Here is a 15,652-nt window from a genome sequence, read left to right on the forward strand (position 1 = left end):
CCTACCTAATTGTTAAGGTGATATATTTTGTGGACTGGGCAGGTTTTGGGCTATATTCCCATTCTCACACTATTGTACCACAAGTCCATTTTAGTGTTTTCTTGTGGCTGTTGCAAAGCTCTTGTGAAACCATTGAAACTAAACAGTATTTTAAAGTGAAGAGTTGACTTTTGTTTCTGTTTTGGCTTTAGCTCTGCATTCTGTGAGATCACTTTTTCACTGTATCCCTTCCATCTCACAGTCCTTGAGATCTGTCAAGCATCTCCAGAACCTTCAGCAGGAAGGCTTACTCCCACTGCTGTGGACATGACAGTGGTCACTCAGTAAGTGGTGCAATCTTCTGTTTTGGTGAAAACAGTGTTCTGCTGTGGCTGAGGATCACTGAATCCCATCTATGGGAAAGGACCTCTGGATGTTATTTGGGAAAGCCGTGCTCAAGACACGGCCAGCCTGAAGCACTTCACATTCAAGTATCTGAAACAAAGTTCAGACCCAGCTCTTTAAAAATGTCACTATCTGCTATTTGTCAGACAACAGCAAGCCCAGGGCTGCTGCAGCGGGGTGGAAGAGCCGGGAGCTGAGCAGAGGTGACTCAGCGCTCCCACTCCCCAACCCCGTGGCAGCAGAGCTAGGCAGTGACAGCCGCAGCAGTGTCACCTGGTGACAGCCAGGAAACGAGCGACATCCCAGCTCAGCCTGGGAAATCCTCACGATAGTTCAGGACCGAGAGTGGGAGGGCTGGGACAAGGACTGAGGGCTCCAGGAGCAGCTTTTGGGATTCCTGGGCTAGAAGGGTGCGGGGAGGTGGCTCAGGGCCAGTTAGGGTAGTGATGCTTTCATGTACTTTGGTACTTTACCTTCTAAAACGCGATTTGCTTTGGGGTTTTTTTGGTTTTTTAGTATTTTATTTTGCTGCTGTACTTTGTTTGTGGATTTTTTTTAATGCTGTGTAGTTGGGGGGTTTTTTGTTTGTTTTTTTCCCTCCCCTCCCGTCGGTGCTTTTACGCAAAGGGTCTTTTCCTTCCTGCGCCTGATTGATTGACAGCCAGCAAAGCTGCCACTGCTTTTCCCTGGCAGGACCGGCCTCTCCTCCCACCCTGCCCCCCCGCTCCGGACCTACTAAGGGGGGGCCGAGGCGGGGCTCCCCGGGAAGGCGGTGCTCACCAGCGTGCAACCCCTGACTGTCCCCTGACCGTCCCTTGCCCACAGCACCAGCACCAGCAGCATGGTGGTACCGCCGCTGCTGCGTGCCGTCATCATGGGGCCGCCAGGTTCCGGGAAAGGCACCGTCTCTGCTCGGATTATCAAACACTTCGGCATGAAGCACCTCTCCAGCGGCGACCTGCTGAGGGACAACATGCAGAGGAAGACAGGTGGGAAAGGGGACGATCCAGACGGGGTGGGGAAGAGGAGAAGGCGAGTGTGGGGGGTGGGGTTGTCTTCGGTCCCGGATCGCCCCCGCCGCGGGAACCGGCTCCACGCAGCCGGCAGGAAGCTCGTCTTGACACGGGCCCGCTCCTCCCGGAGGGACACGGCCCCTGTGTCCTGCCCCTGTACCGCTCCTCCCCTTCTCCCACCCTCCCCGTTCGGGAGGCATCTTGACAGGGGATTGCTGCTTCCCAGTTCCACCTTCCCACCGCCACCCCGCACCCACCCCAAAATCCACCCCCCCCTCCACCCCGAGGTTGGGCGTCTTCACGCAGCTCTTCCTGGAGCCCAGAGGCCACCGAAGCGGGCCTCGGGGCTTCAGCCCAGGGGGCTGTCACTTGACATCCTCATTTGTGAGTGCGAATGGGGTGGATCTCGGGTTTATCACGCCTTCCTTGCTTTGTAACTACCTGATCGTTTCCTTGTCTTGCTGCTTTTTGTGAGCATCCAGCGTTCTTTGTAGGTGTTCCCATCTTCCAGCTGGAACATCTTGAACAGGAAAAAAACCTCATGTTTTCAGCAGAGCAAGAGGAGGAGTTTTCAACAGTCAGACTTTTTCAGAGAGCTATTAGGTGGCTAGAAGTTTTGGCACCTGGAATTTCCAAAAATTGCAAAACTATCCATTCCAAAATTAGAAGACCTTGTTCTAAACCAGCAGGCATAGCTGTAGCGGTGCTTTCCTAAAGCAACAGGCAAAATTTTCTAACTGTTTACCTTGTGTTTTTAAAATTGCCATTACCTAACAAGTTCATATTGTGGTTAGGTCTCAGCATGTTCTGTGTTTGCCTACAGAGCTGCTTGTATTAGGCAATGATGTGAGTTAGATTTACTGTGTAGTCCTAGCTCAGCCTCAGGCTCTCTGCTAAGATGCCACAGCCCCGCTCTCCACTGGGTGTTTGCAATGATGAAAGGTCCCTTCCCTTACTTATGCATCTGCTTTTCTTCATGGTGGGGGTCAAACACCTTGTAACAACCATGTTATGTTTCATCTGACAAAGTGAGAGTATTGTTGTTTCAAGGACTTCAAAGCTGCAGAGGGCTACATCTGCTTTTAAGTATCACTGCAGTATTATGGTTAGATTACAGGCAGTCTTAGTTTTGGAAGCTTTTAAGTGTGTTTGAAGATGAAACATTATCTCTAGTATGAAATCACTTGTGATCTGATTTCCACATCTCTTTTCACACAAATTCTGTTTTCTCTGCAAGAACAATGACTTTGGCTTAGTTGACTGACTTTACAACAGTTGATATCAACAAGTTAAACATTTGCTAGGAGTACCACCTGTGCAGGCATATCTGATCACATTCATGCCTTTTCTGTCAGTTTGGTTGTGCAAGCCTAACTTTTTATTTACAAGGGGTCACAAACCCAAAATTGCTCCTGTCAGGAACTTACAGTGTGAATAAGACCTAGCGAGAAGGGAAGGCATTTCAGAAGATGAAGGAAATATGTTATTTACTCAGTACTTCAGGTTTTGTGCTCTTTCAGTACGTCTTGGAAGTAACATCAAAGAGCACCAGAACCAAGGTGAAGGGTGTGTGAGAAAAAGAAATTGAAATTTCAAGTTGAAATTTGAGGAGGGCTCCTTGGAGCAGTGGAAAGAAAAGGGATTTGGCAAAGTATTCTAGGTGGGTTAGACAGAATAAAGAACTCAAAGGAGAACCAAGATGTGAAATTGAAACTGTATTGTTACAACTCTTGCTGTGAGGAGAGAAGTCATTGGAGGCTCTAAGAGGTGATGACATTTGCTCTGAATTAGCTGGTGCAGAACTTAGAGTGATCTGCTATAGACTTTTTCATTCACTGATTAACCAAGATGAAGCTCTGTCTTAATGTTATTGAAAGTGGTTACAGAAAATGGTCTCTAAGGGACTGAATTCAATACTGAGGTAGCAGAAGTAAATACTATACTGAAGGAGGGAGAGGATCTGAAAAGCAATGCAGAGAACTTTGACAAGTTTAGTTGAGGTAAAGAGCTTATGAGTTGTGATTATAATAGGACCCCAGCAATGCCTAGTTCTCTGGGAACTGTGTTAGGCTAAGCTGAGCAGTTAAGACACTTGAAAAATTAAATATAGTTAGCAGTGGTTCTACAGTGCTATTTTTAGAATTTGCTGTCTTGTGCAAGTGGACTTTGTCTCTTTAAAGGTCCTGTTAAACATGTAAGTTTCCTTAGCAATTTGCTGTTATTACCATGTTCCGCTGCTTTGGAGAGTGGAGAGTCTGCAACCACCTCTGTAGTGCCAAGCAAACTGTTGACTGAATGTGGGTAGAGCTTGTCTGCTGTAATGCATGTAGGACATGCCAGTCTTTTGCAAAATGTTTAAACATGGATACCTGTTATCACTTAGATGGGAGAGAAACCTGTCTTGCCTCTAATGCTGAAGTTTGCCATGCCTGTAGTGGTTTCAAACCCAAGATGAAAAGGAAAAAGAGAACAAAATAAACCAGCAAAACCTGCTGTAATTTCATCCCCAGCAACAGGGGGAAAAGGAAAAAAAAAAAAGGAGCTGTGACCTAGTGTAACTATTTGGGTAGAGTTGTGCCTGTTTTTCTCTTCTGGAATAATGGCTTCCTAAATGCCCTTAGATGTGTAGAGAAAGGCAGTATGTTTCCGGCTTGGTTGGTCTAGTAAAATAACTTCTGTGCCTTACAGCTTGCCATACTCTACACCTCTCTGGGCCCAGAAGCTCATGTGTCTTTCCAAAGGATGTTGGTACCATTCTCTGTCAAACATGCCTTGTGCATATTCTTAGATCATTGTGGCTAGAGCAGCACTGCAGTGTAAATCAATAACAGATCCAAGCACACATTAAACTATGTAAGGTAATTTACTCCTCCCAGCCTACTTTTGCAGGATACCTAGTTTAAAGTGCACTCAAATAATAGAAGAGGTATGAGTTTGCTAACCTCAAAGAAGGGAGGTAGGGAAAATAGTAAACACTTCATGCTCAAATGTCACCTTCTTTGCAGTTCATGGTGTGCTGGGGTGCTTCAGCACTGGAGTTGGATCCTTTTCCACACTGTGAAATTTATTAGAAGTGTGACCAGGCTGCATTGTACCTGTTTCTAAGTGGTCCTTTAAATTTTTCAAAGCCTTACTAAAGATGTAAACAACCAACAAGGGAAATTGTCCTTTTAATACTCTTTTTCAGCACCAAAGCTACTGTTTGCAGTACTTGAGGGTACCTTGCTTTTCAGTGTCCTTGTCTGAAGCAGTGCCTTTGTACTATTGGATGTTCTCCTTTAAGTGAGTGTTGGGACTGGGTGTTCTGCTGAAAGTGGTTTTATCTTGTCTGTTAGTCCATCCTATTTTCTGTTTACTCTAACTAGGTCTGAACTGGATGCAAGTAAAGGCTTCTACACATCCACAGAGAAGCAAATCTAGCTGCTATTCTGGGTGGCTTACATAATTGGGTAATTGTTTTATAAACGAAGCCCACAGAGGCACTGCACCTAGAACACAACCCCAGCAAATTAATTTCTTCCCAGCTAGACCCGTGATTTGAGTGAACTGCAACATGCTACTGCATGTCATCTAGAACTATGATGCATGGATGGCATTTAGTGGGCTAAATGCCTGTGGTTAAAGGTTAGTCAGTTCCATGGGAAAATACTACTGTCTGCATGCTCCCATAAGTCGTTTACAACATCTATAAACATCCTCTTGTAACTCTAGTAATCATAAAAACATATATCTGGCAAGTGTGTCCCACTGCACACTGCTCTCTTAAATACCGAAGGCATTGCTGGTGAAGCCGTAAGTTAGTAACTAGCCATTAAACTGAGAAAATTACTTCCTTGACAGGAAGTCTGAAAGCTGATACAGTAATTAACTTGTATCCTTTACATTTTTTCTTTTGAAGACCCTTTTACCTAATAGCCTCTCCTGATTTTAGTTTTTGGAGCCTAGTATTTTGAACACTTACCAGTAAAATTATTTGGAAAATGTGGGGACAGAGGTGTGTTGATGCCTGGATGCCATCCATGAAAATACCAATCAGTCAAATTAATCTGATCCATATTTGCATAATCAGACACCAGATCCTAACTGATCATCTGTTTCTGAATTTCAGAAACTGTCTGTCTTGTTTACAGCTTTAGTGCTCTGTGCCACCCTGATAGAAATACATTTTTTGCAGGCTTCTGGACTCTTTTTCCACTTGCTGGAGGTCGTAGATAGTGTAACACACCTTCTCTTGCTTTCACAGAAGTTGGAATCCTTGCGAAGGCCTACATTGATCAAGGGCAGCTTATTCCAGATGATATCATGACACAACTGATGCTGAGTGAGCTAAAAGGTCTAGACCGGTACAACTGGCTCTTGGATGGTAAGTTAGTGTATTGGATATCACTATGCATGGAGAGGAAATATTCTACTCCAGTAAAATTTCAAAACTTTCATTTCTGTAATTCTTATGATTTTTTTCCTCTTGAAAAAAAACCTAACGCCCACATTGAGAAGCGCGGGGGTTTTTAAAGCCTTTTCTTATTAAAGTCTTCAGGGTGTGGAACATTTTTGAAGATGGGGCTGAGAAGTTATTTAAATACAAAAGTATGTATGTGATATAGCAACAAGGTAAGCATGGAAAGCAGACTGCATCAGTGCAGTGTGTACTAAGTCACGAATTAAAACACTGTGTAAGTGCTCTAGATGGTATCCTGCATTTGCTTTTTGGTCCTGTTTTCTAGAGTGTTATGCTGCAATTCTGCAGCATAAACTTATTTGGTTCAGTGCTCACTCTAGAGAAAATGCTTTTCTGTGGTCTTTATAGGCTGACTGGCTGTTGTTACTTGTCCTGGCTTTCCCTCTGCTCTTAATATTTAGAACCATTTTATGTGATAATGTAAACTTGGAGAAATAGGATGAGGGCAGTTGATGACTGTGATGCAAACCAGCTGCATCCAACTTAATGCACAAGGGAGAGCCTTGTCTGAGTTAATCAGCTCTTGGCACACGGGAGTACAGTTGGATACATAGCACAGAGATAGTGAGTATTCTGGATGTGTGTGGTTTTGGTTTCTAGTCACAGCCTGTCTTATGTGGCATTTTATTAGCAGACATGAAAAATCCAAAGAGCACTCTGTCCCTTAGTGCTTTATTATAATTGCTTCTAGTACAGTAATCTGTTCTGGTGGCTTTAATCACAGTTATGTTGCTCCATAGTGAACACAAAGACTTAGTTCCCACAGGGAATGGCATGATAAAACATAAAGGAAAGAGCAGCAGATGTTTTCTTTAGATCAGGTCCTACATACACATAGTTTCAGCCTTGTGGATCTGGTTGTGTAGCAGCATAGCTGGGCACACTGGCAACAGGAGGATGGTGTGGAGACTCTAAGAGAATAAATCAATTTCTGCTGCATGGTAATGCACTTCCTTCTTTAAACTCTTGGAGAAGAAACTTTGCTTCAGTGTTTGTAATGAGACTGAGTTACCTTAGGGATACTCTGACACAACTGACCCTGTAGGAGCAATAATGTTCTATTGAAGCTTGTTAACCAGAAAGCGTTTAGTTTAACAACTGCAACACAGAGCAAACAGCTGAGATCAGCTAGGTCAAACTAGACAGAGTTTCAGAGATGCTTGTTTGTTTATTTAGCCAAATATCCATTCATGCTGCCCTAGGTTGGCTGGTGGCTTCTGGAGTTAATACAGATGAAGCAGTCTGAGATGCATGCAGATATGATCTGCTTAGATTTGTGTGCTGTATCACTAGGGCACTTTCCTCTGTGTTCTCAAATTCTTCATTATTTGTCACATCTTAGAGATTATTTTTTCAGTATTGGTAAAACACTGTATGCAACAAAAACTGGTTAAGTTACAACGAAATGCTTTTGTAAAGGCAGCATCTCAACACAAACTTATTTTCCAGCTGCAAAACTAAGATACGTGGTGGCCTGACTAACTTGTAAACAGTGCTGGAGTCCTGGCTCTCCCTCTGCTTCCACAAGATAATTTCAGCATGACAGAAATAGGGTGAGGACAGTTGATGACTGGGGCAAAACACATCCATCACACTTAAAGCACAAGCTAGAACTTGGTCTGAGTTAGTCAGCTCTTTCCTTTTGTGATGTGTAAGATACAGTAGCCTTAAGACCATAGTTTCTGCTGTTTTGGGTTTTTTTTTTCTGTTGTAAGACTAGTTCTTGGCTCGTTCCTTACTTGGGCAATGGACTCATGAACCACTGTTACATAAAGAGTTTTAGAAGTTTGTTTTACCAGTACTTACCTTTATGGAGACATGTACTTGTATAGTATGATGAAAGTTACAAGCTGGTGAAGAATATGGGACTGCAGAAGCTTCATGTGTTACTCCAGTGAATCCTGTGGTGTCATAGCATGTTCTACAACAGCTTCGAGTGCTACAGTTCTTGTGGTCAGTTTTTTCATTTTACATTCTCTGCAGAAAACTTGTTTTTCTTGTTTTGCCTACCCTCTCATTTTTAAGTTTCACTTGATTTCTCTGGTAGTAACATGCTTTTGAAGGCATGCTTCTAGAGACATGGAGTTCATGGGGCAAAAAGCAGTGTCTTCTAAGTGAAGAGACAAATCGCTGTGCAGTCTGAGGGTTCTCACAGTCATCATCCTCAAGGATGGTTTGATACACTAGACTTTCTAGAACTCTTTCTAAATCTAGCCTTTTATGTAATATTAATCCTGGACTGCCTGTAGTACATGTATTGGACTCAATGCTGTGGAGTAGAATAGGTTTGTAAAGTCCAGTCCTTGAGTTGGACTTAAACAACTTGGAAGTAAGAGTTGTCACAGACATTCCTAGGTTGTTCCAGATCTCCGAGTGAACTGTCTGTAGCTTTTACTGTTTGAAATTTGTGTACACTGCTTTTATTTGAAGTAAGTATACACTACTTTTATTCAATATACTAGTATGTAGTACATGTGACTATGGGGTCTCCTTGTGCTTGATACACTTCCAGGAAGATGATTAATTGAAATGAAGAAGTAGAAGCTGGGAGGCATTTAAGTTAAAACACTATGACATACTTAGAAAATCTGATGTCTCTTCAACCTTAACAGTATGATAATGTTTTTTTTCTGTCTGACAGTTATTTTCATTAATGACTAAATTCAGGTAGTTCTTGCTCCAACTCTGCCTTTGGATTTTTATGCTGTTATTCCTTTTAAAAAGGTTTCCCCAGAACAGTTGCTCAGGCAGAAGCCCTGGATAAAGAATGCCAAATAGACACTGTGATTGACCTAGATGTACCATTTGAGACCATAAAATGTCGTCTAACAGCACGCTGGATCCACCCTGCTAGTGGCAGAGTCTACAATCTTGAGTTCAGTCCTCCCAAAGTGCAGGTGAGCAATACATGTCAGTGTTGGCACTAAGTAAGTGTTGCTTTCATTTGGTAATTGCAGTAAAATATTTTTTGTGTAGGTTGTTGCAAAACACAGTAGCTCAGATGAAAAAGGATCATTTAATCTCTCGAGAGCAGAGATTCTGGCAAGAGCCTTTCTCTCAGGGTATGTTAATGCCCCAGGAGAAGCTCAAGCCAATGGGCAATGTGTTTGTCCCCTGGAGAATGAAACACCATGGTGTTTTATAAGCTCTTTTTAAAGCTGTTCACTAGTCTGTAAGACTCTCAGTCTTGCACACTGTTGGGCATGTTCTTAGTCTGTTAGGCAAGTTTGCAGCATGTAGAATCCAAAATGTAGTTTTCCTTTCTCCAGAGGACTGACTCTTTCTTTGTATCTAGGAAGCACACAGAATCATGGAATAGTTTGGGTTGTATAGGTTGTACAGGACCATTACAGACCCTCCATGGGCAGGGACACCAAATTATAACTCAAAGGAAGCCACAGGATGCTTTCTCTGTGTTTACATTTAACTATAATAGATATTTTCAAGGGATATGAAGGGATGTCATCTTGCAAAATTAGATGTAGAAACCTGCCAGTTGGGAAAGCTTCTCAAAGGATAAAAGAGGTCATAGCCTGAGACATCTTATGTATATTGTTACCTTAATATTGAGGAACTCGGACTAGCCATAGTGCAACTCAACTCAGGCTGTATTTCATACTTAATCGTATAATTTACCTGTTTTGGCATCACATTTCACCTGGAATTAAGTTACATCAGAAGCATAGTGGGCCTTGTAGTTTCTTGATTTCAGTGTTGCAGGAAAAGAGGCCAGCTGAAATAGCAGGTAAGCACTGGAAGTGGCAACTGGGCACACTGCTTTTGCTACTACTTAAAACATTTGGCTTTGTACTGGCAAGATCACTCAGGTTCCCACTGCAAATGTCAGATTAGACTTGTCTTTAGGGAAAATAAAAATTCTTGTGTTTTTAACTGATAAGTACAAACAAGCAAAGGGGCCCTGCTATCTGTGGTGGGTTGTATTCTGTCCTGAGATGCACCTAAGGAGCCAGTTTTTGTAGCAGTAGCTAGTTGTTCATAAAATATGCCAGTGGTCAGTAATTTTTTCAGTCACTGCTGCTTTCAAGGCTTAAAAGCTCCATAATCTCTTAAAACAATTAAACTGGAGGTGATACCCATTAAACTAGGAGCTGTAGTTGTTCACACAGTAGGTCCCTTCTGTTTACTGAATCATAGAAAAACTCCATCTGTATTTTTTATACAGATACTGCTAAATTGTAATTCTTCCATTTTACAATGTCAACTCAAAGGACCATGAACTTCTTTCCCATTGCCAATCAAAGGTCAAAAAAGTAGGTCTCTTGATTATTTCCTGTCATGCAGGAACATATTACCAACAATATTGTTTTTACCTCATATATGAAGGTTGGGTGTACACATTTCCCATATTCAACACATTTTCCAGAGGGCATATTAGTCAGGTTACTATAACCTCATGTTCATTGCCAATTCCAAGGAAATACTTTTAACTGGATGGACTGTTCTACTGAAAAGTCATCATTGTGTATTCCAGGTAAGATATGAGTAGCAGCCTTCCTTTTATAAGCAGAAATCTGCATCTTGACTCGCTGAAGACTGATTGCAATATAAATAGAAAGTAACACAAAATATACTTAACCAGAACTATACATAATTGTTTGCTTTTATACCTGATTAGGGCATTGATGATATTACTGGAGAGCCACTTGTCCAGCGTGATGACGACAAGCCTGAGACAGTTACCAAGAGGCTGCAGGCTTACGAGGCACAGACAAAACCTGTTCTAGAATACTACCGGTAAGTAGTAAAATCTAGCATTTCACATTCTAAAAGCTTCCCCCACATTGCTACAGTGAGAAACAGATCTCCTCAGCTACAGAGATGTCATGGTTTGGCTTCATGAAGGAAGATTTCAGAAGGTCTCTCCCCAGGCTTGCTGCCAGCTCACTGATGGCTGAAAAGGCCAATGTGGGACAGGCAGTGCGGCTGCAATAGGCACAGCAGAAAGTCTCCTGTGAGGGGACAGCCAAGGCACAGCTCTTTCTGCTCTGTCTTTTCTCCTCCAGACTGATCCCACTTGTGTTCTCAAAGGAGGCAGCAGCTCAGTTATGGATGGTGTCTCCATGTCTCCCGACTGGAGGCCAGAGTGGACACTGCTGGCAGTCAGTATGGCCACAGCTGAGGGATTGTTTCAGGGAGTCCTTGGATCTCCTCTCTGGGGCTCCTCTGTTGTGGCACCCGGTGGCAAGTTCACCACAGAGCACAATCTTAGGGAGGAGGTGATCCTCCATCCTGGAGACGTGCCCTGCCTAGCACAGCTGTGTCCTCAGTATCATGGGCTCCATACTGGTGACCCCTGCCTGTTCAAGGACAGGGACATTGGTCACGAGGTCAGTCCATGGGTGTTTAGGATTGTACAGAGGCAGCACTGATGGAAGCGTTCCAGGAGTTGCAGGTGGTAGATGACCCATGATTCAGACCCATATAATAGGGTAGACAGTAGAATGGCTCTGTAGACACTGATCTTTGTACTTTTCTTCAGGTGTTTATTTCTCCAGACTCTTTTATGAAGTCTTCTGAATGCTCTGTATGCCTTTGCTGATCTGTTGTCTTTGGTGATCTTGGCATCTGAGGAAATAATGCATCCCAGATAACTGAACTGCTGGACTGACTTAAGCTCTGATTCACCTATGGTGCTGTGGGGATGATGGAAGTCTTCCTGTGGTGCAGGCTGGTAGAGAACTTCTGTCTTCTTCAAGTTGACTTCCAGCCCAAAAAGGTCTGCAGCCTCTGCAAAGCAGGATGTTATGCACTGCAGAGCTGCTTCTGTGTGAGCAACGAGGGTGGCATTGTCAGCAAAAAGGAATTCTGGGACCTGGTGATTTAGGGTCTTGGTCTTAGTTCAGTCACCTCAGGTTGAATAGGCTCCCATGGGTACTATATTGGATGTAAATCCCATTTTCTTCACCGAAGTCTGCCACGACCCTTTAGAGCATTGTTCTGAAGAAGATTGTGAATAAAGTGGGTGTGAGAACACAGCCTTGTTCCACACCATTGATTACTGGGAGGGATTCAGAGAGTGCATCACCATATCTGACTTGGCCCCACTGAACCTCATGTAGCAGGATGATCATTTTGAGGAACTTGGGGGGACATCCTAGTCATTCCAAGATTACCACAGGTCCTTTCTACTCACAGTGTCAAAAGTTTTAGTGAGGTCAATGAATGTCACATAAAGACCTTTGTTCTATTCCCCACACTTCTCTTGCAGTTGTCTGAGAACAAATACCATGTCTGTGGTGCTCCTATTGGCTCTGAAACCACATTGGCTTTCAGGAAGAACTTCCTCTGCTAAAGGAGGCACTGATCTATTCAGAAGTGTTCTTGCCAGATTTTTCCAGCAATAGAGAGCAGTTATACCTCAGTAGTTGGAGCAGTTTGACTTTTCTCCTTCCTTCTTGTACAGGGTGATGATGACTGCATCCCAGATTTCTGGTGGTAGTACACCTTGTTCACAACAACTCACAAGGAGCTTGTGAAATTTAGCATGGAGAGCTTGGCCTCCATGCTTCCAGGCTTCAGATGGGATTCCATCAACGCCAGGTGCCTTGCCAGTTTTCAGCTGCTGTATGGCCATCAGAGTCTCTCCCAAAGTAGGGGCTGTGTCCAATTCAGTATTCACTGGTTGTTGTGTAATGTGCTGAATTGCTGAGCCTTGGACTACATGGCTGGCACTGAAGAGAGTCTGAAAATGTTCAGACCATAGGTTCAGGATGGAGGTTTTATCTGTGAGAAGCATTTGGCCATCTACACTGAGCAGGGGGCTTTGGACCTGGTGTGTGGGTCCATACACTGCTTTCAGTGCTTCATAGAGCCCTGTGTGGTCACCCGTAACTGCACATAGTTCAGTCTTTGCTGCTTGGTTGACCCACCATTTGCTCTGGATGTCTTGAAGTTTCTGTTGGACATCCATTGTCATTACAGTTCCCAACACCATGCGTGCCTAGTGCTCCTTTCCAGGCTTCACAGTTCCTTCCTACTCTGGCACTGAACTCACCAACCACCAGCAAGGATTATGATCTTATCACCTGCAGGAACCTTTTGGGTGAGGTGGTGCAGGTCGGTGTAAAATGTGATTTTATCTGCATGGTCACCTTGGAGGGCTGGGGCATAAATACTGAAGAGAACCACATGTTGCTTGTTGTGTAGTGGGAGGCGTAAGGAAATAATGCGATCGGAATGACCTGTTGGCAAATTTTCAAGTTTGGAGGCAATGGAGTTTTTAATCATGAAGCCAGCTCCTGAGAGCTGTTTTTTGGTTTTGGGTTTGCCTGACCAAAAGAGTGTGTAGCCAGCACCATGTTCTTTAAGACTGCCTTCCTCATGAAGACAAACTTCACTGAGAACAGCAATGTCAGTGTTAAGTTGTGACAGTTCGTGGGCAATCAGAGCAGAACGATGCTCAGGACGCCCACTGTCTACTGTATCAAGCATGGTTCTGATGTTCCAACATGTGAGTGTCAATCTGAACACACCTGTAGAGGCAGGTGTATGCCTCTGTCTCTGTGTCTTTGTGCAACCACATCAGAAGATGCACGTTGACCGCGGGAAGCCAACCGTGTTGGGGGTAGGGATGAACTTTGGTTAAGCCACCTTTTCCAGGCCCCTCTCTGTGTGGAGCAAGCAGTGCTGTCCTTGAAAAAGGCTGCTTGGTCACTCAGGATGCTGCCCAACAAGACTGTTATCTCCTGGGTCAGCCTCGAGCGATGGATGTCCTGAGCTGCCTGCATGCAGGGTTGGGTCTGCAGCTCCCAGTGCCCCTTTCTCTGCCAATTCGACCCCCGCCTGTCACTGCAGGGATTTACAACTCTGGGTTTATCCCTCGGGACTGTGCTGTGGCTTTTTTAGGTGAGGCACAGCGTGCGTGGAACTGGCCCCACCCTTTACTCCTAAGGTTCATCTGCCAGGGCCCAGCAAGCTTGGATGGTGACAGTGAAGTCCTCAGGATGTAGGTTTAATTAGAGTGTCCTTCTCTCGGATGGATGGCCTTACAGGGCTAAGCAAGCTCCATCTGCCCAGGTTTGGAGTTAGAGTTGTCCTCCTAGGATGGCTGCCTGAAGGCTGCTGAGCCCATCCTGCCCATGGACACACTTTGTCTGACCCTTCAGTTGTGACCTGTCTGGCACGGGAGACCCTACAGGAGGCAATGCCCCCACCAGCAGAGCTCACAACCTCACAAGGGCACGCAAGCTCCTCCCCCACAACAAGGGGGTGCCCATGGAGGGGCTACAGAGATACTGCAACAGCAAATGTAGTATGAGTAGCAGTGTATCTTTCATCAACTCAGTCAGAAATCAACCCAGTAACGCATTTCCTACTGTTGCGAGAAACTTCTTTGAGGAGTCTGCTTAGCAAAAAGCCTTTTGCTAAAGCCATACTTAGCTTGACAAAGAGTGCTGTGCATTAGTCAGTACACTACAGTAATGTCCTAGGCAACATAGGCTAATAATAAGAGACAGCTCCTTTTTTGGAAGAGGTAACAGTATTTTCTTTTCTGGATGTAAAAATAGAAGCCCTCCTAACAAAGGCTAGGAGTCAAGAAGGGATACACAAACTGAGAAACTGTTAATGAGGATTTAAAAGTGGCTGTTCAAAGAACAGACTGTGACAGAAACAGCTAGCAAGACTCTTCAGGAGTAAGTAGCAAAATTAGTATTTGAGAATACTCGTTTGCAGTGTGGAATGATAAAAAATTTTAGTTCTTTTAAGAACCAAAATTAAACACAGTTTCTCTTGATGTAAAGCTAGATTGCTTAGATACCCCATTTTTTATATATAGGTAATAGTAGGTATAGTTCTGTTGTCTTATCTGCCTAGACAGAGAAATCAAATGATCTTTGAGAACCTCCTGAAGTGGCTGTCCTTCCACCATCTCCATATGCACCATTCTTCATTAGGCTCCAGCAAAACTGATGAACAAAAGACAAGAATCTGTATCTGTCGTGGTTAAAAGATTTTTTTCTGGATTGACAGTGATTGTTGTAACTTTGGTAGCTTTTCTGAAGTGAAAATTACTCAAAACATCACAGTAAGACACAGGCCCAAGCTTTTTCTATTAATGATAATAACATTTACAGATGAAATTCACTACCAGAATCGATTTAGAACAACTTGATTGTGCTTGGTTTGTTTGTTCTGATAGCTTCTTTGATGCTTGAGGTGTAAATTTACAATATCTGGGTTAGCCACAGTTGCTTGATTTCTGTATAGCATCTCTTACCTGAATGCATTGCTTCTTCCTTTTTTTTTTTTTTTTTTATGCTTCATGGTTTGTTATTAATTACTCTGTGGACAGCTGTCAGTTTTAGGAACTGGTGAGGCCAACAGCTCACTGTTTGAGGCACAGAGTGCATGTCCAGGCTGCATTCCCCATGTTATGGCTCTTTGTTGTGTTAAATCACATGTTACACACACCCCTACCAGGGCAGTCCTAAAGTGAGGTGGAGAACCCAGAACAATTAAACAATTTGACTTCTGTAATAGTTTCTTCTTTTTCTTCCTCAGGAAAAAAGGGTTATTGAAATCCTTCTCTGGAACAGAAACCAATAAAATCTGGCCACGGATCTATGCTTTTCTCCAAACAAAGTTGCCAGATGTGAGCCAGAAAGATGCTGCCACTCCCACGTGAAAAGAAGTCTAACTTCCCCTTACCTCTCATAGCTCACTCTTGATTACATGACATTCAGTAATCAAGGATTCCTCTCAGTAGTCTTATCAGACTGATAAATAATTAAAGTCTAATGCTGTCCTTAAGCTTACATTATGATAAAATGCTGTC

At 43.6% G+C, this 15,652-nt stretch overlaps 1 protein-coding gene across 1 annotated transcript; it reads left to right on the forward strand.

Moving 5' to 3' along the window:
• The first annotated feature begins 1,187 nt into the window (after positions 1-1,187).
• Positions 1,188-15,645, forward strand: AK3 (adenylate kinase 3). Its single transcript, XM_071732198.1, has 5 exons — positions 1,188-1,373; positions 5,641-5,760; positions 8,581-8,753; positions 10,493-10,611; positions 15,379-15,645. Exons 1-5 carry the CDS (start codon positions 1,226-1,228, stop codon positions 15,500-15,502), a joined length of 684 nt encoding a protein of 227 aa, XP_071588299.1. The 5' UTR covers positions 1,188-1,225; the 3' UTR covers positions 15,503-15,645.
• Positions 15,646-15,652: the final 7 nt, after the last annotated feature.

The sequence above is a fragment of the Heliangelus exortis genome, chromosome Z (genome assembly GCF_036169615.1).
Source record: "Heliangelus exortis chromosome Z, bHelExo1.hap1, whole genome shotgun sequence".
Lineage (NCBI taxonomy): Eukaryota > Metazoa > Chordata > Aves > Apodiformes > Trochilidae > Heliangelus > Heliangelus exortis.

Coding starts and splice junctions, on each gene's coding strand:
- AK3 (XM_071732198.1), top strand. CDS start 1,226: ATGGTGGTACCGCCGCTGCTGCGTGCCGTCATCATGGGGCCGCCAGGT. Junction 1,374..5,640: donor CAACATGCAGAGGAAGACAG/GTGGGAAAGGGG, acceptor TTGCTTTCACAG/AAGTTGGAATCCTTGCGAAG. Junction 8,754..10,492: donor TCAGTCCTCCCAAAGTGCAG/GTGAGCAATACA, acceptor ATACCTGATTAG/GGCATTGATGATATTACTGG.